The following is a 25,246-nucleotide window of genomic DNA, read 5'->3' as shown; positions in this document are numbered from 1 at the left end:
ACTGTTTACAGGAATTTAGTGAAGAAAAGCATGAGAGCTAATGATTGGAAGTGGAATTAAGATACAGTTAAATGGGAAGGAAGGGACAGATTATAATGGAGGGGATGATTAACCTTTGGAGCAGAGAAGGTGGAGTCCTCATTCTGCAGGTCTCTGAATTGAGAAAGGTTCCCATCCTGCAAGCATGCATTAGCCAGGCAAAAGCTACTGACCCCAGCCCCGCCCTTGGGAAGGGAAGGCAGAGGCATGTGGTGAACACTCCCAGCTTTCATCTTTGTGATTGTCCAATCCGACCCTTTCCTCTCCTTGGCTTTTATTCCATCTCCGCTGCTTTTCCTCACCTTCTTCCGATGGGTCCTGCCTTCTCATCTTTATGGAGCCCACTGCAAACAATACCTGCTTTGTTCAAGCTGTCTTCACTCCAGTTCCTTCCCTTTACCTTGTCAAACACCAGGAAGGGTTGACTTGAAAACTTGGTCCATTTAGCAGAGCTTGGCTTCAAGTCAACAACCCCGGGCTAAGAGTGTTTATCAGGCGGCAGGAGATCAATCCTAATTCCTGAATAGTTATCACTCTTCCTGTTGCGGCTGTTCTCCAGCACTCTGAGATGCTGAGAAACTTTATGCACAGGTGTTTGCAGGAGGCAGAAAGATTGATGTGTCCCTGCAGGTTTTACAACTGATCATATCAGTCATAATGACTGCTATTGTCTTACGCGAGGGCACTGTGTTTGTTTTTCAACTCCCTCCCCCTCTCTCCCCCCCCAACAAATGTTAGTTGTGGCTCATGGGAGCCAGCTCGGTGCAGTCACAGGAAAGGGGCTGCCTGGTGTTAAATTGGTACCTTAGCCTGGTTCCTCTGCTGGAATATATTGATGCTCTGCTGAGCCTGGCAGAGCTGCCTCTACTCACTTTCACTGACAAATTGACAACACTGAAGTAAACATATGCACTGCCCTGATTCTCTACAGCAATTACCAGATTTTTTTTCTTTATTTATTTTTTTCTTCATTTTTTTTCCTCATTTGTATGTTTAGCCTGCCTTGGTCTGACAAGAACCAGAAGAATAAATGGGTGTCCTGTAGAGCAACCATTACACACAACCTAAGCCTTACCCTTCGGTGGGCAATCTACCCAGGGTCAATAAGCAAACAGGTTGCCTGGGTCACGATGATCAGCTGTGGGAGATTGCTGTTAATCACCGTGCTTCTGGGGAAAGGAGGTCTGCTGCCACAGAGATACAACATCACTGCTACAGGGAAGGAGGAAAAAGGCTGTTTGGGTCACTGGTGACATTGCCACCACTTGACCCAGCTCAGGACAAGTGAGGGGGCTGGCATGGGTCAGCCCCCCACCCTTGCTTGGCAGTGAGGGGTGTCCTGCTGTGGATGGCACATCTATCTGCCCCCATGTAGGGAACAGCAGGCTGCTAAGCATCCACATCCTGCTTCCCTTTTCTCAGGGCAAGGTAAGGAAGGGGCAGCAGACTGGAGAGGCAAAAATGGGAGGGCAGGCTCTTGCTCCTCTTTTTTCACCTTTGCTGGAAAATTACATGTAATTTTTGAGCTGGTTAGGGAAGATGGGTAGGAACATCTACATGAAGAAACTGATAGGATTTTGTTCACCAGTGGGCACAGTCCTGTTTTATATTTGTGTGCTGGAGTTGCAGCTCCCCTGGCTCTTTGATTCCTTCCTCTTTTGGAAGCAGGTGAGGGGAACCTCATTCTCCACCACTGACCTCCCCTCTTTTGGGCTTTTAAGGAGCTGTCCAGAAACTTTGAACTGGGATGGATCCTTTTCCTTCCTCTCTGCCCAATCTCCTCCTCTTTGCGGAGCCTGGTGGGATGATAGCAGCAGGACATTTTTTATGGACCACCTCATGGATGAGGGCACCTTTCTCCTATCAGGTGGGTAGAATTTGGCAGGATTTCCAGTCCCATTGTGCTTTACATGGGGTGTGAAGGGATGCCACTGTCTGCAGCAGAACTAGAGTGAATCCAGTGTGGCCAGCAGAACCCTGGGTGTGTGGGAATCCAGTATGGAGAGAGCTGTCACAGGGTAGACAACACCTGATCCTGTGCTATGAGGATACCAACACACTAATCCTTTCTTTCAGGTGATCAATCAAGCTTGGTTTAATCAAGGACTGTGTTAGTGCATCCTCTCCCTCCTCATGCCCTCACACCTTCTGTGGGTGGCTCTTTCTGCCTTATTCAGAAACTGCTGGGGTTTGAAGTCAGGGTTGCCTGAATCATGTAATTCTTTGAGGGCAAAATGCTTGTGCTTGTCTGCTTGTGCCTCACAGGTGGAGTCTCACCTGGAAAGAGTGAAAACCTTTCTGCTTTCTATGACTTTAAAATGGGTTTCTACATAATTAAAAAATGCTGCTGTCAGTACCTCACCAGCAGCCTGTGCATAGAGTCCCAGAGGTGCATAGAGTCACTGAGGTCCTTCCTTTCTGACACCCTTGCAAAATCTCTCCTGGTCAACACCAGGGAGTGTTTGGGAGGAAGAGTGCAGTGCACCTTCACGCCTGTGGTAGCCCACATCATCCCTGATCTTGTGCTGCTGTTGACCTGCTCACTTTCCTTTGCAGCTCAATCAACTTTGAAAAGAGGAGAGAAAAATGGGAGAGCACCTGCTGCTGGGGCTCTTCTCTCCTGCAGCCCACAAAGGATGCTCTCTAATGTCTCTCTGGGCTCAAGACTAAGCCTTGAAAGCCTCATCCTCACAGGAGCCACAGCCAAAAACACTGGCAGCTTCCTCTCTGTGCCTTCAGCCTGCAGTGTTTGCTGCTGTTTGGAGTGTAGAGAAAGCTGTGAGAGTGTAGGATAGAGCCACTTCCTCTTCTAAAATGAAATGGCCTGGAAGGACTGCATTACACAGCAACCCACTTTGTTTCCATCTTGCTTGGTGTCTGGGTTCAGAGAGGGTCTTGTTTAGTGCTTATTCCTTTGCCTCCTAGTTTAAAATTTCGTTTATTAAAACAAAACAAAACTAACTGAAAACCAGTGAGCATGGAGCAGCTGTATCCTCTCAGAAGGAAGAAGCTGGTACACCCATCTAGGCACTAGTGGGGTGCTCTGCTCATCTCCAAGGACAGGCAGTGAAGGAAATACTCCAAGGGACAGCCTTAAGTTTTCCAAACAACGCTTCCCAGGGAAACTCCAGGGTCTGTCCGTACATGTTTGGGCATGGGAAGCCTGCAGGTTCTTTATCCTCATTGAAAACCAGTGCTATGTACTGTAGATAGCTGGGTAACATGGTTCTTAAAAAGAATGGACCCTGTAGCAATGATTGCACCAAAAAAATCTGGCATTCCCACTTTTATATTAAATTTTTTTTATTGAGATGATGTAATTACAGGCATTTTAAAAATTATTTGCAACTCACTGGCCCTGAGAATAGGCTTGTTTGTTTGTTTTTGTTTTGTTACATTCATTTGATTAAGTCCCTTAACCCTACACCTTAAAAAACCAAAAAGCCGTCATCAATAAAAACAGACTAGAATTTTATTTAAAAAAAAAAAAAGACCTCAAACTGATGCATTCTGGATTTGCACATGGTTGCAGTTTGACAGACAGGCCTGGAGAATGCACGTGTGGAGCTTGAAATCTGGGGAGTTTGAAACCAGTGGCTTAGTGTTCACAGCATGTGCCCCAGTCAGCAGTGTTCTTTGGGTGGAGAGGCAGTCAAAAGGTTTCAAACCTCAATCAAGAAAACCTTCTGCTGTGGAAGGGAGGCACTGCACGGCCTAGCTGAGTGGCTTCTGACGCGTTCAGACTCGCAGCAAGCTGATGGCAGTGAAGGTCCTGCAGAACTGCACGGGGTGAAGATCTTGAGTTGGGTGTTGAGGTTGGCAGGGACCTCTGGAGGTCCCCTGCTTGGGAAGGGCCACCAAGGGCCACTTGCCAGGACTGCGTCTCGATGGCTTTTGTGTCTCTCCAAGGATGAGGCTCTTTCTCCCTTTTCACACTTGGCTTTGGTGGCAAAGACAGGAAGTTTGGCTGCTTTGCTGCAGGCAAATAGCACACTGGGAAATCAGAAACTGGGAAGAGGAGATGGGTGTCAGGGTGGGTGGAAAGACAGCGTTACCTTTGCCTCCCAGACAGGCAGCCACACGTTCCCCCAGCTGAGTACATTAATGCTGCTTGCACTCCATGCATGACACTTGGATGTGAGGTAGAAGGCAATCTGTCTACAGCAGCTGCTCTAACCTGGTTTTGTGTCTTTTCTTAGTCCTGGCTGGTAAACTTGCTTCCAACACCCCAGGAGCTGCTCAAATCCTGCAAACGGGTCCCAAGTCCTTGTGGTTCTGGCAGCTGCAGGGTCACCCCCAGCCCTCACTGCTGCCCCACATGGATGGGGCAGAAGGCAGAGGACAGCATCAGCTGGGAGGGGACTCTGTGGCAAAGGCCTGCTCCAAGTCCAAAGGGTATTTTCACTCCAATTAGCATCAACCTTGAGAGAACTTCTCTGTGGTTGTAGTGGAGAAGAAGTCTTAGAGATATCTTTTATGTGTGAACTCAGAGTTCCTAACAGCCACCAAATATTTTTTACCCTCTGACTTAGATTCTGAAAGTGAAAGTGATTGCATTTTTGGTAAAGGTGAGTATTTCCTCTACATAATGTCCCCTAGAAAATTTCCCTCTGGGACAAGATGTGGGATTTCAGGATTCTTTGCTTTTTCCCATCTTATCCTGTGCAGAGTCTGAACTTTTTTTGCTAGCATACACAGTGAGCATATGGCCTTACACTGGTGAATTGTCTCTCATTCTCTGTCTTTTGCAGCGTGACAAAAAACTGTGCCTTATATAGAAGGTCCCTATCACCTTTTTTTTCCCGTTCACCATCTCATCACAATAACTGCAACAGGCAACAACAGTGCAGTTCTGCAGCTGTCACAGCTGGAGCAGTAAAAAATACAAATAGTTCCCCGCACAAACTTGGTTTCTTTCTACCACTGAACACCCTATCACAAGAAACAAGCAAGAGCCTTTCTTTACATTGACACTTCTGATCACACTTCATCTGTCCCTAATAGCTCACCTCCTGAGATGTGGCCACAGCTTGGGTGCCCTTGAACAGGGTGACAGAGCAGAGTAACTCATTGCCCACCCAGTTCTGAGGGTTTCAGATCTTGGACCACTGAAGTCACTCAGTGTCTCCTAATCTCACCCCTCCTGAGCTCTAAGGACTTGTGAGTCATGGCAGAGACAGATGACAGATTGCTCATCATCCTGATGCACACTCCTGTGTCTGTTCTTTTGAGGCAGCAGAAGTCAGGTCTGTGGTGTGCTGGGACTTGTAACACATTGATTGGGATTTAATAAAAAATTGTGGCTGGGAAAAGCTTAGGAAGAGATGTTAGCCCTGCTGTTCCTCATCAGATACTGGCTCTGAAAAATTCTCCCCTCTTTGTATGATGCCCACCTCCACCCTTAACACAGCTGTTTCTTCTGTGACCTGTGACTCGTATCAAGTTTTCCAACTGACTGGGAATTTGACATGAGATGTGACAACTTCTGTATAAACACAGGGGACACCACTCACTGCCCAGCACTGCTTTTTCCGGGATTGATTTTGTGGCAGGATCAAATGTGTTGGTTTAATAGCTGATAAAATCTTTATAATGGGAATGTACCTTGTGTTTTGGGTTAGCCCATTAATTTTTCCCATTTCTAGTATCTTAAGTTCCTATAAAAGAGGTTTTCTGGTTTAATGTACTGGTGTGGCTGTGCTTTCTTTCAGACACCGTGTGATTCTTGCACGGTTTCTCTACACAACTTCTCCCTTTGCAAGCAACATTTCTTCTGCTAAATCTTCCTTCCATTTAAAAGGACCACTGATGATGGAATGCTGGATGCCTGACACCACAGATTTTCCTATCATGGTGGCTCCAGCAATGGAAATGAAAAAGGCCAATAGTATCTCTTGTTTTGGGTGTCTCACTGCTGAGCTTCCTGTGACCAAGCTGGGCATAGCTCTTCACCTCATGTAAAGCACTCGGAGTGCAGCAAACTAAATCAGGGGTGTAAAAAAATGGGGGCCCTTGCAGCCAGAACAAAAACCCCAAGTCAAGAAAGCAGCATGGCTTCAGGGTTCTTTTTTTAACCTTGACTTTTAAATCATGTCAAAAGCAGGCAAGATGAGACAAGCTCCCTTGATGGTAGAGATATGGAGTGGGGGAGGGTAGTGGGAGGCATAAAAAAATATAAATCTCAAACCAAAGCCAAAATCAATTACAAGATATAAGTACAACTATTTGGTCTCCACTTCTCTATCATCAGCTTTCAGACTGGTGAATCATCAACTTCTCCAGCAACAGAAACTGATCCTGGAGAAGTTTCTGAATAACACAAACCATGTGATGGGTCCCTTTGCTTCTTCCCTAAGATCTAGAAAACAGCCCTTCACCTTTCACCCCAAAATTGCTAGAAGGTATAAGAAACACCCTCCCTTTTGTAATAATTGATGCTTTCTATAAAAAGCTTTGAGCTGAAGATTGCGGATGTATTCTTGGGGTTACACACACACATACACAACCACACACATATATATATGTATATATATGAAATGTTTATATATATACACATACATGTGTATTTGTCCCCACCCTCCCTCCCCCCAACTCCATTCTATCACTTTTTTGCTAGAGGGAGGGAAAATGTCAACATCAGTCTATTGCAGAGGTTTGTCACATTTATTTTTCTCCTCCTTGGAGCACTTAGGTGATTGGTTTTGGTCCATATTCCAGCAGTTAATAGCCACTCATAGGACTCGTGAGCCCAAGCTATGCTGGGGTGATATCCCAGCCTACAAGTGAAGGGTGACTCCTCTTCAGTTGACAGTTATGTGTGGTAAATTCTTTTGGTAGCTTCGACACATTTCCCAGTGGCAGCAAATGTAAATTGATTCAAGCAAACTGGAACCCTTGAGCAAATCCCTTCTGTGATACTATTGTTTTATGCTGTGTTACGTCATGAGACTTGAACAGAAAATAAGAGCTCTATTTCCATAGGAAAGCCTTCTAAAAAAAAAAAAAAAAAAAGCATAATCTGATGTCTTGTCCTATGTGAGATAAGGAAAGTCAAACTGCATGTTTATTAGGGAAAAAAAAAAAACAACAAAAAACCCCCAAAACTGAAACAAACCAAAAAGTAAGAAAGAACTCAAGGGAGACTTTATAGGAACCATGAAGTAGTGCATCAGTCCAGGCTTTCTCCCCTTTACTTTCCTGCCAACACCACTTCTGCCTGTTAGTTTGTTTTGTTAAGGTGCTTCAGGTCCTGTGTGGTCTTCAAGCTAAGCGGTGACCCCAAATACTGCTTCTGTGTTGTTGCTTCCCCTCCAAAACCATGCCAGCCATCTGGGCAGATGTTTATCCCTTGGACCCACAGAGGCAGTGCACCAGTTCCCTTCAGCACTCATCTTCTTGGTATATTTGTTCATCCAGTTCCTGGGATTCAAGGTGCTCGAGGCGGTCCGTTCGGCCACTCATTATCTCATCTGGGGTCTTCATGAACCTGCAAAACAGAGGAACAAGCAGCTTTCCCAGTGGTCTGAGCTTTTATGTTCATTGAGATGTTGAGGACTCTGAGCTATACAGCTCCCAGAATCATCCTTCCAGTCACACAGTATTTCTCAGCTTCCCCCCAGCCTACTTGTGTCTCCCCTCCTCCATACCTGGAAAGGAAACAAAACAAAACAAAAAAATCACAGACATTTACCCCTGCTCCTTGAAAGCCCGAATTTGAACCAAACCCCCTAATCTTTTCCAAAGGATGACACTTACTTCTCCCTCACATTTCTGTCATTAAGATGACAGCATGCCACAGATGCACTCATGGGGTCTGTTGAGAGAAAGACTAAAGCCCTCTCTGGCAGCACATTTCAAAGCCAAAGCACTTGCACGGCGTGGAGAGGCAGGGGGCAAATGGTTTGTGCAAGCTTGTGTGTAGGTGAATGGAGATGAATACGAAGCACCAAAGGAACAGTGGTGGAAAAAGCCAAGGACCAAGTCAGAACAAGTTCTGAGAAATGAAAAAAGCCCCGAAAGAAAAAGCTTTTGGGAAAGAGGGCTGTGAGCAAAGACAGTCTCTTCCTGCGTGACTGTAGCAGACATAATTGTAAAGAAGCAGCATCCCCTGTAAATGAATGCCATGACTCTCAGCACTAATGTCTCCATGCACTAAGTCTGCAGGGGGGCTAGAAACAGAAACTGCCTCTGGGGAGGCATGGCAGCAGTCGGAAATGGGAAAGGACATTCACCAGCCTGCAGATCAGGTCTGCAGTCCTGATCTTTGCCAGGATGCTTTTGTGTACTACTGCTGCACAGAGATAGCATGGAGAAGCTCTGCTTTTTCCTTCTGAGTTTACTGGCGCAGGAAGAGAGAGTGGCACAGGAAGGATGGAATCCCAGTCTTGAGCACAAATCGCTTTCCTAACTCATGAGTAGTTCTGGAGAAATTAGGGGGAAAAGATGTTTATGCTGGAAGTGTTAGAAAATGTCATGGCCTTTCATTAACTATGTACTGGCTAACATTCAGCAGTACAAAATGTGTTAATTAGAGGAGCTGATTTTACTTCAGGTTGGTGATAAGCTCAGTATCTTTGCCCCAGAAAAAACAAAACCAACTGACAGGGGCCTCATTACTGTCACTGACCCAGAAAAATCACTGCTGAAGCTAATGGGCAAGACCTGCCTCCTCTTCTGCCTCTGAGGTTATAAAGCTGAGGGCTCTCTCCCTGAAAAATCTGGAGTCTTCCTGCAAATGCACGGCACGGCCTGGAACTAACCTTTTGCAACCCATTCTAATTTTGGAAATCATGTGCACATATGCATTTAGGGAAAAAAAAAAAAAAAAAGAGAGAGCTGTGACTCACTGCTGTGTCACTCCCATTTGTAGGCTGCTGATATAAATGGTGTTATGGTGGTGAAAAACTGGCATACAAAAGTGGTGAATCAGTCCCTGGTTACACAGTGAAAGCTCACCAAAGCCTGTGGGCCAGGCTGTGCCCTGATTGAAACACTGTGCTTGCCTTGTTCATCTTGTGTGAGGATGAAATCAAACACACAGGGTGATCCCACTGCCCTCCCTTAGCTTCTGCCTGCTCTGCTTCCTAAACCATGTGGGAAATGGGATGATGTGAACCACACTGCAGAACTTGGGGTATTATTTCTGGTCTGGTTTAAGATACGTCAAGGAACTCAAAGCATAGGCATTTGATTAAATTTTTTAAAAAACAAAACAACCCAGAATTACAAACTAATGAAGACACAGTATCTGCAACCTCTTTTGTTGCAGAAGACATTCAGGCAACCTATTATAAATCCTCCTCTGACTCCATTTTACTTAAAGCTGTGCAGGTATCTGCAGATGACAACTGCCTGCACATTACTTACAAAGTCACATTTCCCATTACTTTTCTGCTTCCGAGAAATAGCCAAGAAAGGCACATTAATGGCTTGATCTTTTGCAGCTGTTCTTCTTTTTCTCTTCAGATATAAATAGGTCTAACAAAACAACATCAATAAGTTTTTATTGGGAATTGTGCAAAAAATGCTTTGTTGGGTTTTTTTCCAGTTTCCAAAGGAAATGAGGTTTATATGTTCATGTTTTATGCTCCCTGGTGACTTTTGAATCTGTTGGTCAATTCTGGGTAAGTCTGACAGAGGAACTGAGGTCTCCAAGGGAATCAAGTTTCTACAGTTTTGAGAAAATAGGAACCCTGGTTGAGAAGAGGTGAACTACTGTTTTGTTTGTGCTTCCACCAAAAGAGAGGCTCCACGATAAGCACAATCACTATTCAGCATCATCCCCCTTGCAGCGCAGTCCTCACACAAGGCCACAGCAATCCAGGTTCCCTTGGTACTGCTGCTGCTGGAGCAACCTTGATTTAACTTTCTGCAAAAATATTGAAGTCATGCAGTTGATTTTGCCTGTGATTCCTCCTTCCTTTCTCCCTCCTTTCCACATCTAAATTCCATTCTAAGAGCTGACATAAACAAGGCATTCCACAGAAACCTCTTCAGCTGTAGATAGTTTGAGTGCTAATGCAGTTCTGTTACCTATTTAAGAAAACAATCTCCAAAACTGCCTCCAAAACTTCCTATTGATGTCATTTCCAACCACACTACTAGATCCAGGCCATTGACATCAAAGCACTCTTCCATGTTCAGTGCTCTGCAGGTCAGACAGACACACTAGGGATTTGCTGGTCTTGTCTGAAAAGAACAGGAGTGCTCTTGCTCTCTGCCAGCTACGCTCAAGTTTGTCCAAGTAACTCCTTTCTTAAACACTGCTTAAGGCACTACTCCCTAAATTCTTGGATGCATCACCCAGTCTGACGTGTTAAGACTTTATGAAAAGATCTTGCAGGTCCCTCTCTTCCTTGAAGGCAGCACTACTGGAGACATGGTCATCAGCACTTCTGTGACGCTGAGGTACTTGAAATGGCTGACTCCTGCTTAGCTCTCACTGCCAGCTGTGTCTGAGAAGTGAATTACGAGTTTGGGATCATGAGCCGTTTAGCCAAGGACTTAAACAACAGTGCAGCCCACTTGAAGTGAGTGAAAAGACTTCTACTGGCTCCACTGATTGCTGAAACAGGCCCATATTTTCCTGAATTGGTGCCTTTGCCTTGAAAGCTGGGAAGCACCAGTCTAGACAGCTTTTACAAATACATGCATGTCCACTGTCACCTGTGTTACAGCTGTGGTAATGAAATACTCCACACACAACTCCATCCTTCACCTTCAAAAACAAATTGTCTGTAGAGAGGAATGGCAAAGAAAAGAAAGAAATTACCTGAACAAAAGCCTTTGTCCTGGCTCCTTCCGGATAATATTTAGTTTGTAGTAGTGGCGTAGGGCTCTGGACATCTTCTCATAAGTCATATTTGTTCTGTTCTGTATTTTTCAAAAGAAAAAGGAAAAACATGGTGAGGGGATTCACTAAAACCTTCCTAAGCTCCAAATGAGTTGCAGAACTATCACAACTAGTTAAATAACCAAGTCATTTCAAGAAATGACATGTTCCACTCTTCTGCTGTCTGCAGGCCCATCCTGCCCCTCCAGCCCTCATCATCAAATTTTTATGGGTCTCTTTTCATTCAGGGCATTTTAAGCAGGAAAGTCTAACAAAAATTCTAAGTGAGGCTTTTTTACAGTTCCTTGGATCACAAATAACAAAAGGCTTCACCAACCACAAGAGGAGACATTAGATGGAGGGAGATGTCTGTGCCAAGTGGGATGTGACAGGCTTGTTCTTAATGAAACCACCTTTTGTAAAAATACAAGAACAGTGGCAAGCAGACTGAATCTGTCAGCAATCCCTACTAATAGCTCTGTTCCTCTGGGATTCCCCTCCATTAACTAGTTAATGCTTACAGAGCTCTGTGGAGACTGAGAGCCTGCTCCTCCTCTTCTTATAAAGGTGTAAATCAAGAAGCCCGTGAGGCAGTACATCTGCTTTTATGACAGAGCCTCCCCTTCCTTCTGCTGACCCCAAAGGCCACAGCCAGAGCACTACAGGGTGACTGAGGCAGAAGTGATGGGCACTGGCAGAGCTCTTTGTGGGCAGCCCCCATAGCTGTGACTTGGGGTAGAAGAATCAGACCCTTAGGCTACGTCTACACGAAGAGCATTTTTCTGGTGCGAGGAGCACTGGTTACTATTCTGGCAAAGAAACTTCCAGCAGAGAGGCAATATGCTGGCAAATCCGTGTTTGCATGAGTACAAAGCAGCCTCCTTGCCATGGGCAAAACATGCCAGACTAGCAGAAACATGCTTTTCCTCTATGAGCCTCCATGCTAGGAGTCTGGTTTGGCACAGCTCTGTCACTCCAAGATCAGGCAAAAGTCTGTAGTGTTGACCTGGTTTTATTAAATGAGACTGATCTGATCTGTCTGAAATGCCTCCTAAAAGCAGACCTCCCCTGTTTGCCCTGACCACAACAGCTCTGCTAAGGGAGGCCACATAAAGAGCTCCTCTGGCAACTGAACACTAACAACGACCATGTTGCCCTGCAAAACCTAGACCCACTCATAGGGAAGCCCCCTGAAATACCACGTGGGTTTTTTCCACATCTTACATGCCAAAAGGCCACTGCATTTCCCAGGTGGCTGGTGGTCTGAGATAGCTTCAGGTTTGGACACCCAACATGAGACAAGATGGCAAAGCCCAGTTACTAGCATGGAAATGGGTAAGGGCAGAACTCTCCATTCTCAGCCCAAGACCTCTGAGACAGATGTTCTTGTAAGCCGTGAGTCACATGAGAAAATCTTGACCTTATCAAGATTCTAGGCTATGTATACTCATACACAGAATCACAGGCTGAGGTTGGAAGGCACTTCTGGAGGTCACCCAGTCCAATCCCACTGTTCAGAGTGGGGTCAACCAGAAACAGCTGCTCAGGACTGTGTCCTGTTAGGTTCTAAACACCTCCAAGAACGGAGACTCCACAGTTTCCTCTGGACAACCTGCTCCTGTGCTTGATTTCCTTCCTAGTAAAACAGTCCCACACCTGGGGTCTCATGGAATGTAACAAGGAGCAATGTAAAGTCCCACACATCCCAGGTCATTCCTCCTCAGGTGGGGACCTCCCACTGCCTCCTGTTAAATTTAATGAAATTCCTGTTAGTCCATTTCTCTGCCATGTCCAGATGCCTCTGGATGGCAGCACAACCTTCAGGTGTATCAGCCCCTCCTACCAGTGTTTTATTGTCTGAGAACTTGCTGAGGGTGTGCTCTGTCCCATCATTCACATCAGATGTGAGACAGTACTGGCCCCAGAATCAGTCCTCAGAGTAACATCACTGGTGACTAAATTTTGTGCCATTGATCACAACCTTTTCAGCCCAGCAGCTCAGTCTACCTCACTGCATTCTTGTCTAGGTCATACTTCATTAGTTTCTCTATGAGGCCACTATGGGATGCAGTCTCAAAAACCTTTCTAAAGTCAGGATAAACCACACCCACTGTTCTCCCTGCATCCACCAAGCTAATCATTTCATTGTAAATGGATATTGGGATGGTCAAGCACTATTTTTCTTTTGTAAATTCCATGCTGACTACGCATATTATTTGCATTTATATACTCATGTGCCTGTGCTCATATAGATGTATCTATACATACTCAGCCCCAAGCTGCAAATATCAGTAACTGCTTTCAAGACAGCAAAGCAGAATTACACTCTTAAAAGGCAAAACAAATCCTGCAGCATTTGGTGTCTGTCACTGGGCAGCATGTGAAATCTGGATGTTGGTGCAGATGGGAACAGAGACAGAAGACTCCCACTGGGATTCAGTATACAGCTTCTTGAAGACCCCATCTAACCAGACCCTCCTTAGCACCAGGTTTCAGGAAGAAATGAGATGCTTTGAAACTGAAGGACCGTTAATTCTTGTAGACCTTGAAATTTTATAATTAAAGGCATTTATAACTAAACGCCTTTAAACCAAACCAACAGGTTCTCTATACAAAGGATGAGTTTTGGTTCTTGAGGCTGGATGCTTTATATTTCTAACCTGTGTAGAACAAAAGATTACAACTGTCCAGCCACAGTTTTATATGCACACGTTATCTTCCTTTTTCCCCTGTTTATAAGTGAATCCTGTGATGTTACAAGAGGTGAAATGCTGTAGGAAGAAAACTGCATTGCTTCCTTCCTTACCTTGTGGTTTCCCCACAGCCGGGCCAGCCCGTTGGGATCCACTATCCGAAATATTTTCGATTCCTTATCTTCCCATCGGATGAAATTTTCGTACCGGCTGTCAGAAAGCAGCTGATAAACATAATCCCAAAGCAACCGACAATCTGTGAAGAGAGGAAGAAGAAAATATTGACTTTTTTTCCTTGGGATTAATTCTTGAAACTTTTGGGTGGATGTGTAGTGAAAGGACAGTTGGTATCAGGGCTGAAACAGCTGCTGCGATCTGAAATGCAAATGGCTTGGTTGGTATTGACTGATGTTTGCAAAATGTGCCGGAATATACAGCTGCCTCTGATGTCTTCCAGGCCTTCAGAGACTGACTGAGCACCTTTATCACATTAGAAGCTGCTTGAGATTACCTGGTGATTTTAGTTGTGTGCCTGGCGTTGTACTGATGCACATAAAACTCCCATTGTTTGCCCTGATACTGTTGCTGGCTGTTTTGGTGGGGAAATCAAGAATTTTGCAACCTGCTCTCCCTGCCTGGGGCTTCCCCATTCTGTTCTAACACAAGGGGCCTAAAGCATGGGCACTGTTACAGCTTTCCTTTGTGTATAAAAATATATAAAATTGACACCGTTTTTGAATTTGCTTTTTGTTTTCCCCCCCAAAGAAAAACAAAAAACACCAAACCCTAGTATTATAATTACTTGAGTGCTACTGGGAGGTTAAATACTTTCTATTTGGATAATTGAATTCAAATTTCCTCTTGGCAAACACTCCTTAGGTCGCTAATTAAAGGTCTAACAGATACTTAGGTTTTAGTTTAGTGTTTTTCAGTTTCATGGCAGTCTCTTGAGACTGAGGAAGCCAAGAGCTGAGCTGCTCCTACTTCCTGCTTGCAATGTGTGTGTGTGCACAGCAGAGGATAATGACTGGCAGCTATGAAATATGGAAAGTGAACTGCAGAGAGCCAGGGGCTCTGCTGCTGTCAGAAACAGCAGGGTTTTTATACTTCAACTGTCCAGATCCTAAGATGGTGGTATAGCTGCATTTCACTTTGAAAGCAAACCCCATCTCTGTGAGATGTCTTGTTGCAGTGGTTTAAGGGCAGGCAAGGAAACACTTGAGTTTCTAGGTGCTAAAATGGATTCTTGTCAGCCTGTCTTTCTGCTCCAGTCTGTCTGGGGTTGGTACACGTAAAAATGGAGGTGATGACATGTTCTGTCTGAGAAAATAAAATGCTTTTTGAAAATAGATGAATAACACGTTTAATGAGCACACCTGAAATGCTTAGAGATATTAACACTATTGGCAGTATTTCCCATTTTCAAACTGTAAAGAGTATCTCTGAAACCTGTACTGTGTCTCTAAAAACAGAGAGCTTAGTTTGCCAGTGTCCTTACTACAGACTCCCCGTACCAGTCCTAAAGAGAACAAAGCAGTGAGTTTTGAAGAGATGACATCCAGCAAAAATTGCAGGTTTCCATTCTAGCTGAAACCTACACTGATGGTCACCTCAGCTGTGACATCTACAAGAGGAAGGATGTGAAAGGAAAGAGGCAGGTTTGTTTTTTTTTTTTTTGGTTGGAAATGTTCATTTACAGTTTTGACGTAAAAATGTCCATTCCCATTTAAATTTTTTTTCTGGGTTTTAATTAAAAAATGAAACCGGTTTCCATTTTATTCATTCATGGATGAGAATTTTGTTCAGTGATAGCTTCCTCCCTCTCACCCCGAATAAGGTACCTGCAGCTGGGATCAGGACAGAAAACAATTCTGGCTCTAATGAAGCCCTGCAATGCCAACCACTGCTGCAGCAAACCCCCTGCCTGGCTCTGGGCACTGCTGGCTTCCCCTGGACTATGCAGGAGGTCTGGAGAAGGGCATGAAATTGAAAGTCTCAGGCTACCACTTTGATTTGTCATCTTTCCTCTCACAAATGCACAAAGCTCTGTTCTCCCATCATCTTTCCATCCATAATTTCTCACATACACACACGTGGTCTCTTAGACATGCATATATTAGAAAAAAACCCTTGTATTCTGGAGTTCATTTACAAGGAACAAGGGAAGGGAGGTTATATTGCTCTATGGGTTTCTGATTTTTTACAGTGTGGGAGGTGCTCAGGTAGAAGCATAGTAAGGGCCACATGAGTAGTTTCTTAACACAGGTACAATTCATTCTCAATCTCTTTTAATGAAAGACTGTATAGAAAATGATTTTTAGTGCAAATAAACTAAACAAACAAAAGCTAACTAAAAAACCAAAAATAAAACCAAAACCAAACAACCTTCCCCCCCCCAAAACTTAACCATCTGGGTTTTTTTAGTGTTTTCCTTTGATTTCTCTCTCCCCAGAGCATATGTTACCAGTTGATCAGAGCTGGCAATTCAGCCCAAGTTGTCTGGGGGTAGCAAATTATTGGAGTAGTAATAGAGCTTCAGACTCTGAAAAAACGTAGGATTCAAGTGCAGATTTGTTTTTTGTTCACCTAATTTGTACAATGGATTCAGGCCAGGCTTGAATATAAATACTCAAATAAGAACTCAGATCTGCATCATGAGATCTTCACAAGAAAAGTCCCAAGTGATCAAGGGACCCATCCCATATTCTAAACTGACTGAGCTGCTCAGACTTGCGGAGGCATTCAATAGGCTGGTGGAATTTGCAAAAAAAACCCCAACAAAACAAACCCAACCACCCAAGTATCTTAGACCTCTTGTCTTCAAAAGCTACACTTGTCTATCAGCAGATTTAGATATATGACTGAGTTGTAATGATTTCATGAGCTGGCATGAATCAGTACAATTGTGTCCCAAGCCACCGCAAATATGAAATAAAAAGCATAAGCTTTAAAGACCAGTAGAAAAGATTTAGGCTGACTGCATTTCTCCTCACCTCTGCTGAGAGCATGCACAGTGCTGGTTATCACAAACCAGCTGATGCTTGGCAGCACAATTTAGTTAAATGCATGAGCTCTGTTTGCAGAGTACCTAAATCAGTTTCCCTTCTTTGATGCTGCACATAGGAGACCTTTAGGAATTTTGAGCACAGGCACTCAGGTTTTGGGTTTTTTTCCTTAACTACAGATGATTCATACCCTGGGTATATTTCTCCAAAGAATATCCAGTAAAAAAATATGAGGTTATGGAGGGTTTCCCTGACCTACAGAGGAGCAGCAACTAAATAAAATACCATCATTAGGCCGTTTTAACAGGACAATAGAGACTACAGGTCAAAAACTACCTGGTAACTCCTGGTGAGTGCAATGAATTTGCAGTATTATAGAGCCCATCTGGAGTAAACTGCTGCCTGTGAAACTGGTGAAAACTGAGGAAGAGGCAAATATTAGAAAATGCTATTAAAAGGAGCTTTGCCACTGGGAAAAGAGCCACCTCCACAGGAGGCTGGTGGAAAGTAGCATCCTCCAGGAAAATTAAAGTTAAAAGAATCAAAGAATAATAGAATGGTCTGGGTTGGAAGGGACCTTTAAGATCATCAAAATGCAAACCCCCTGCATGGGCAGGGACACCTCCCACTACACCAAGGTTGCACAAGGCTTCATCTGACCTGGCCTTAAACATTTCCAGGTAAGGGGCATCAGCAGCCTCCTGAGGCAACCTGCTCCAGTATCTAAAGTTGTTAGATGCATTTCCAGGAAGAACAGAGAAACTGCAAGAGGGACTTGTACCTGGATGGCTGTTTTTCAAGTGTAAATCACTTGTTTAAGGAAGGTCTGTGTGGAGTGAATGACTCCACGATGAGTAAATGACTTCTTTGCTCTCAGAAGGCCTCCAAAGGAGCAGTCACATGGGGGAACTCTCCAAGGGGAGGGTGTGTTGCCAAGTGAGCCATGGCAAGAAAGCACACGGATGTTGCTGAGGCCCAGAAAGTTTCAAAGTGTGAGAGATTCAATAGGGCAGTTGAGTCAGGGCTGGTACCTAAATTGTTTGGGCATGCTGCAATTTCCTGCCTTTTGGCTAAAATAAGCTTACTTAGAAAATAACTATGTCTCTGCAGCACAAGGAAACATCGTTTCCCCCTAACACCCACCTGTACTTTTTTTTTTTTTTTTTTTTAAAGTGAACTTTTTAAAATCTGAAGGTAAAGGTATTTAGTTGTGGAGAGATCTGTGACAGAGAGGCTTTAAGGTGACACAGTAGGAAACAACCTACCTAAAGTGGGAAGGAGATGAACAGATCCAGCAATGTGATAGGGATCCCGAAAGTAGGCATTTCCAAGTCCCACCATTTTCTCAGCTGTACTGCTGGGCAAGGCAGAACTAGGCAATTAGTTGGGAATCAGGGCAAACTGTACCTTCAAATTGAGAGGCACAGCTACAACCTTATGCCTGTAGTTAATGCTTCCAGAGGGAATTTTGTAGTTATGCACAAGGGAACGATAAGGTGTAAAGCACTTGGCTGGCTCTCAAAATGTCCCCCATAAGCACTGCATGAAGCAGCAGTTTCACACTCCTGAGAGTAACAACCATGTATTGTATGGTCCTGAGGTTGGCAGAGCCAGGGAAAAGCCTTGGGAGTTGCCTGCCTGCCTGCCCTCTTTGTCTCCTGGCTGCTTGCTTGCTTGCCAGTGTTGATTCCAGGCACAAGACAAGCAGGCAGCTGCACAGGTCTGGAGAGGGTGGGAGAGAGGAGACAGAGCAGTTGGGGTTTGAGGAGAAGGAAGGAATCACTCCCATAAGCAGATACCAGCAAACTTGCCTCCTATCTCTAATTTCACTGCCTTTTTTTTTTTTTTTTCATATGGCAGAAGTGCTCAAACCTCAGCCACTCCTTGGCATGGTAAAACACCACCTCTCTGGCTGAAAAGCTCTGTTTGCTGTCCACACTTGAAGCTCTGCTTCAGTAATGTTACAAAAAAAGGGGAGATGTGTAATACTGTAATTAAGAATCCCTTGTGACAGTCAAATAGACCCTGTGTGAGTGGAAGCATGTATTATAGATTCTTCATGACAATTATCTTTTATATCTATAGGCACAGTCTTCTGAGTACACACCTGCAGAACACTGGCACATAAATACTTCCCAATGGCTATATGATAGTAATACATGTATCTCTTAGAACTGAAATACCATCTCAGAATGATCTATAAATTAAACATCATGGACCTCAGGTTCCCAGTATTTTATCATTACCAGTGAATGCTCTGGTATCATTTGGCTGAGGCAGACACAAGACTGGCAGTCTCCATGTTGCTGCAGTGAGAGGCCTAACATCAGTGCTCCCTTCAAATAAATAATGCTGTTAATAGCACAGGTATCCATATGCTAGAGACCTCTTTCATGCAGAATATGACATTCCCCTGCACTGCAATATTTCCTAAAACAAATGCTGTATGTGACACCCCAGCTGTTCAAGTGAGGCCCACGATGCATAAGCAGAGATGGCCCTCTTCACCTATCAACTACCAAAAGCTTTATCACAGAAATGCTTTGTGAGACCCCCCCTCATCTTGTACTGAAGACCATATTCTATAGAACACCTTCAGTCTGGCTGATGACTGACTTGGAAACTAACATGGCTTCACCTTCACAGGGTGCCAAAGCCACCCTGTCATACTCCCTCTGACATCAGCTGTGGACTTACCCCTTGCTGGGTAGATTAGCCTAAAATTTCTCCAGCATGGTATCATTTGACTTCAATGGTTCTGTGATTTCTACCAGCTGAACAGTTCTCCCAAGCTTGGCCCCTTTTATTATGCAAGGTAATTTGTGCTTCAGCTGCATTTATTCACAATGAAGCAGGCAAGGGCTGTTCACAGCTGACACTAATGAACAGAACACCTCTAGAAGTTCTCTGCTACTCTGGTGTCCTGAAGTGTGCTTAGGATAGCTAATGTGATGATGATCATGGTATCAAAATGATGAACTGGTAAAATTCAGCTGGCCTTAGCTGCTACAAGAAGGTCCAGATCTCCCTTCATTTTATCTTCCATTCCTCCTGCTGCTTGCCATGCACTGGCTCTGTTGTTGGGCTTCTCCATGAGCCAATTTAAATCACTTAAACAGAAGAAAGCAAAGCCTGCATGATACCCTAGCTGGTTTCTGCTGTTTGAGAGCTGAATCTGTGTGGAGGAAGATCTACTGAGTGCTAAAGCCAGTGCAAAGAAGGTGAAAAGATTACAGGGGCAGAAGAGGAAAGGACTGGGAGGAAAGAAGGAGAGGACCAGGAGGTCCTGCAGGCCTTCAGCCTACTGGCTGTGATGATCCTCTCCGGCTGAGGTCAGTAATATTCTGAGAACACAGTGCTACTTTAGGGCATCTGCAGTTGCTTAAACTGTAGCCAGGATCAAGAAATCACAAAGGTTACTTTCTGTCCACTTGTATGTAAAATAAAGAAGATTGGGAGAGAACTTCTAAGTCCTTGGTTAAGCTTTCCCAAGGAGATGAGCTCTTTTAACCACATCCTAAGTAGTGCAACAGGCAGAGCTTTCTGGAAAAATCAAAGGGACATTTGGGCTACCTACCTGGTGCATGAGGTTGATCAGTCTGGCTGATACTGTAATGTGACTCAGGAGTATGGGGAGAACTACTCAGTTAACTTGCTCCCATCACACAAAAGGAGAAGGAGAAAAAATAAAGCAGGTGTGAAAGAGAGGAAAGACATATGGCTGGACCTTACTGAGTCTGCTCCTGTATTTTTGCTGAAAACTTTTTCCATGGCAAAAAATAAATAAACTGGGAAACCAACAGACAGCACACTGAGAAAGAAAGACATACTACAGTAAAATTACTGCTGATGTAAAACACAATCCAGCCTCAACATCAATCTAATCCCAAGACATACTTACTTTAGCAGACAAAGCTACAAGAAAAAAGTAACCATGTCTTTTGTTCAAGAGGTTAAGAGGACTGGGGAAGCACTGCTCCTGAGATGGAGCAGTCCTGCTCATCCCTGTACAGTAATCCATGTCCAGGCTACAAAGGGAAGAGTTTTCTTTCTGTGAATGTTGGCTGCTGTTGGAAGCAGGATGGTAAAGCCAGTACAGTAAAGCAAATATTTGTATGGGGAGAAAACTCTTGACAGACAACTGTTTGCTCAGCTCTGTATAGTAAAGCTGGGGTTGAGGAAAGAGGTTGCCAGATCCCACAATACAACAGTTTCATGTTGCTTCTGTCTTGTATCCAAATACCAAGTGGGAGAGCAGGCAGAAGGCGAGCAGAACCCTGAGACTGTCATACTGCAAACACTTCTGCTGTGAGTAAGAGTAGTACAGCAAGGTAAGGCCAAGCTCTGTCTTTGGCAATAAAAACTTGTAAGAGGAAGGCAGATCCAAATGATTCATATCCATCATGTGGTTGTGGAAAACAGCACTCAAAGCACAAAGAGTATGTAATGGATGGGCCAGAGAGTTTGATGGCTGAAGAACCTGCAAGGTAGAATCTACTGCTTTTAAAAATCTGGTATTTCCCCCCCCTCAGCCCTGTTCTCCTGTTCTATTTCCCCATCTCCACCAGATAGGTATTTCCAGAATTAGCATCAAGTGTTGCTCTTTTTCTGCTCTACAAAAATGATAGAGAACATTCTTCCAATTATCTTGATAAAGAAACCAACTTCTGATCCTCCTGGGGCTTTTTCTCACCTCTATTGAACACGACAAACAATGGTTAGGAAAAGAGAAATTCAACCTCTGCTGTGCACATGCACACCCTACAAACATCTCAAAACCACACTGGCATCAGAAAACTGACTAAGCACTTCAATAAGGAGAGTTTAAGAATTAAGGATGAAGCTTCACCTTCTGGATTCTACTTTAGAGATGAGAGCAAAACCACGAATGACTTCATTACAGTGAAGTAATCCCCAACAAGAGTAATGATTTTTGACCTCACAATGTGAAATCTCCATTATCTTCTGTTGAAAGATCAGCCTTCAGTTTAGTCTTCTGAGATATCCAAGCTGTTTCTGTTTTGGTTTGGTTTGGCTTTGGTTTTTTGTTGGGTTGGTTTTTTTCTTCAACACCAGAAAATGGTTTGTAGGAGACTGCTGCCCAAGAACTTCACTTCTGTGCTACATCAAGAAGCCCAAAACTCTCTCACAGGTGTGGTTGAAGGACATGGCTTCTGGTGTGCTCCCAGGTAGCCCCCCCGAAAGGATTTCTTCATAAATTTAGGTATGCCACCTTGATAGGCCCCTTGCAGAAAAATGAAATGTGACCTCCCCCTTTTATGGGTTAATTCTCCTCATGCAGACACAGCTGAAGTCTTAACCCTCCCCCTCCCCCTCCCCCTCCCCCTCCTCCTCCTCCTTCCCCTTCCCCTTCCCCTTCCCTTTCCCTTCCCTTCCCTTCCCTTCCCTTCCCTTCCCTTCCCTTCCCTTCCCTTCCCTTCCCTTCCCTTCCCTTCCCTTCCCTTCCCTTCCCTTCCCTTCCCTTCCCTTCCCTTCCCTTCCCTTCCCTTCCCTTCCCTTCCCTTCCCTTCCCTTCCCTTCCCTTCCCTTCCCCTCAACAGAGATAACAGAACATTATATTGCTGAGACCTTCTTTACACATGGAGTCCTACCAGTTGAAGGTGTGGATCTGAATTAAAATAAACCGAGATATCCTAACTTATTAGTGTTAACCCACACTTAACTAGGTCTGTCCCTGAAAGGAGTGTAGTGTCAATACTATCGTGTATTTTTCTGGTTTAACTATAGGGTTGAAAGTGCTGCATGTTTGCTCTGCAGAAAAAAATCTGAAATACTGAAACAACTCTAGCCTGAAGAAAGCACGTAACATACAGGGAAAATAGGAGGCACGCTTTTAATTAAAGGCCTAGTTTCTTTAAAAAAGTGTTTAACATCCTGCTGACCTCAAAGGAGCCTGAGGGGACTCTGATCCACTTAGCACATCTGCCTAAGCTTGTAGATGCTGCAGTAATGAGAAGGATGAATTCTAAATGACTGAGCTTTCCTATGGCCTGGTCAGTCCTGGCTTCTGAGTGGACAGGAACAAGCCCTGACTCAATTTCCATAACTACGCAACCAGAATGGAGGTGGCTGTAAAGCAAAACACTTCACAGGAAATCTGCAACCACCTAGCCAAGCTATTGCCATTCAGCTATTGCTTGAGTGTCATTAGTTGAATTGGCAGGGAAGGCACACTTTCATGCTGAAATTAATTGTTAATGCCACGTTAAGATGACTCTCAAGGTTATAATGAAAACTTCTCCTATGAATATGAATTCGATGAGCTTGACTCTCATCCACATTTCAGTCTCTTTACACGAGCCTGGCTTTCCACAAGGGGCTCGGAATAGATGTGACATATATTGCAAATGTAAAGGAGCACATGGCTGCAAGGGCAAGTGATTAAACAAGGCCAGTGGCATTATCATTGTCATATCCAAATGGGACTGACACGCTGTGCCTGCACCAACATTGTCAGCTACTTTCAAGGCTCCAATCTGTCTGTACAAGCTGATGTCCTACGGGGAGAAGGGTCAGCTGGCTGGGAAGCAGGCACTGAACCCCCAGTGGTTACAACTTAGGATGGTAAAGTGAACCATTGTTTTGGTCTTCTGTAATTACCCAGGCTGTTACCTGTAACTGCTCAGCTGCTGAAACTGCCTTGTCTCAGTTGCCCCCAGTTTCTGTGCCTTACCAAAGCCCACCAGTCAGTGCCATGCTGTGAAACCCTTTTGGGATTACACCACATGACAGTGGTGAAGACAACCATGGCAGTCCCAGGCATGTATGCAGATAGGCTCCTACATTATCAGAAATGATTATGTGCTGTCTTAAAAAAAACAGAGTGCCTCTGAGGAAGCACAGGACAAAAGCTAAGTCTCTACAGTTTGGTTTGTTATCCTCTACAAAGGAAGATACAGAAATAATTTTCAGTTGGGATATGAATTCACCACAGTGAAGCCTGTGATGCAATTTTGGAAAAGGGAATAGTAACGAAAGAAACAGCAATGCCCATCACTGGATGCACAGTATGCTTGAGTGCTGGTGCACACAGGGAACCTGACTGGCACGAGCTCTTCTCAATACCAAGTGACATGTGGCATGAATGTGTGGACACCTGAGTGACTTCCTTGTAGAAGAAAGTTTCTACTTACAAACCAGTACTGAAATTCTGGAAAATATTAACTTACAACCACTAAATGACTATATGAGGGTATTAGTTCAAGCCTTTACTACTAACACCTGTTTGTGCTTGCTGCCTTAACACACACATAGACAATTCATAACCAAGAAAAAAAAGATTAGACTGAGCATCAAGAATCCAGGTTACTGTTCCAGTAATAGATGGCCACAGTTGTGCATGTTCTGCTTTTGCTTGAGGGATGTGACTGCAACACTGATACAGAAATGACTGTATCACAGGAACATTACTACTAGCTTTAAATGCTGCAACAGACAAAAGCACTGAGATAGCTCAGTGCAAGTTCTATATTCACCCTCTCAAGCTGATGAGTAGCTTGGGTTGCTGTCATGATGATGACGTCTAGTAAAGAAAAAAAAAACAGGTAAATACCAGACTGACCAGTAGGGCAGAGTATTGGTTGTTCCAATTTTGATCTGGATTATACATGTTTTTAAGAAACTGTAACCTGTAAATGTCAGGCATTGTAGCGCCACAAAAGGTGTTAACAGTCACTGGAATCTGGAAGTAAATTTAACCTACAATTTTGAGTGAAGCACTAGCCAGACAGTGTCTAAGAATACACTATACTGCATGACTACTTTCTGTGCAGTATAGTATAGTTTACTCTTCCCAACACCTCTCACCAACAACTCTTGAAAACACCTTTCACCCTTGTATACTCTTCCTTTAGCCATATACTTTGTTTGGACAGAAAAGTCTTTGGGGCAGGGACTGTGGCACAATAGACAGATAGACACTAAAATTAGTACAATAGTACAATATTACAATTACAATATTACAATTAGTACAATAGTACAATAGACACTAAAAATTAAATGGAAGAGGAAGCTGCATCCTTTTTCTAAGGGCTGTGGGGTTCAGCTGCTCCTAAGTTGTGATTAGTTGTTGGTTTTCACCCTCTTTACTATACAGGTGTGACTGTTCTTTGCCTCCTTTCCTACCCTCCCTCTCCACTCCCCACCACATGCCATGACAGTAACTCTGCCTGTACAGCTCTTTTGTACAGAAAGGAAAATAAACTGATGTGGGAAATAAACTGCATCTGTACAAGGGATTTTGCTGGTGTATCAGTTAAAAAAAGATCATCCTACAACTTGACACAGCTGCAAATGTCACACTGGCACATCTGGAGCAAATGCAGGCACTGGGACTCTGGCTCCAGTAGATAAGTCAAGCAGACACTGGATGCCAAGGTGCTATGCTTTGAAGTGTGGTGACTTGTGATGTTTAAAGTCTAAATGTCTATGGTTATGAATCCAATAGCTCAATCAGCTGAGCTTGCTTTTCTTGTCCTCCTTTAATAGAAACTTTCCAGCTAAACTCCAAAATAAAAAGAAAAAATACCAGTTGATTCACACTTTTTATAAGCACTATGTTTGTGTAAGATTCACTCAAATAACCCCTCCTGTCTTTTCACCTCCTACACAAGTTGATGAGAAGTGATTAAGTTTTTCAAAGGGGCAGAAGAATCCCC

The 25,246-nt window shown here is 44.0% G+C and overlaps 1 protein-coding gene and 1 long non-coding RNA gene across 4 annotated transcripts in view; one reads left to right on the top strand and one right to left on the bottom strand.

Moving 5' to 3' along the window:
- LOC139791278 (uncharacterized) overlaps positions 1 to 25,246 on the top strand; it is a 67,005-nt gene that overhangs the window by 39,581 nt on the left and 2,178 nt on the right. The window lies entirely within an intron of this gene.
- The window catches only part of ETV6 (ETS variant transcription factor 6), a 135,640-nt gene continuing 117,077 nt past the window's right edge, over positions 6,684 to 25,246 (bottom strand). For all 3 annotated transcript variants that reach the window (XM_071733334.1, XM_071733332.1, XM_071733333.1), the window contains 3 exons: positions 13,677 to 13,819; positions 10,811 to 10,911; positions 6,684 to 7,525 (listed from right to left, as the gene is read on the bottom strand). In XM_071733334.1, the coding sequence (XP_071589435.1) occupies positions 7,420 to 7,525; positions 10,811 to 10,911; positions 13,677 to 13,819 (350 nt within the window). In that variant the 3' untranslated portion in view covers positions 6,684 to 7,419. The remainder of the gene's footprint in view (positions 7,526 to 10,810; positions 10,912 to 13,676; positions 13,820 to 25,246) is intronic.

This window comes from Heliangelus exortis, chromosome 1, assembly GCF_036169615.1.
Source record: "Heliangelus exortis chromosome 1, bHelExo1.hap1, whole genome shotgun sequence".
Classification (NCBI taxonomy): domain Eukaryota; kingdom Metazoa; phylum Chordata; class Aves; order Apodiformes; family Trochilidae; genus Heliangelus; species Heliangelus exortis.
This window is presented reverse-complemented; position numbering and strand designations above follow the sequence as displayed.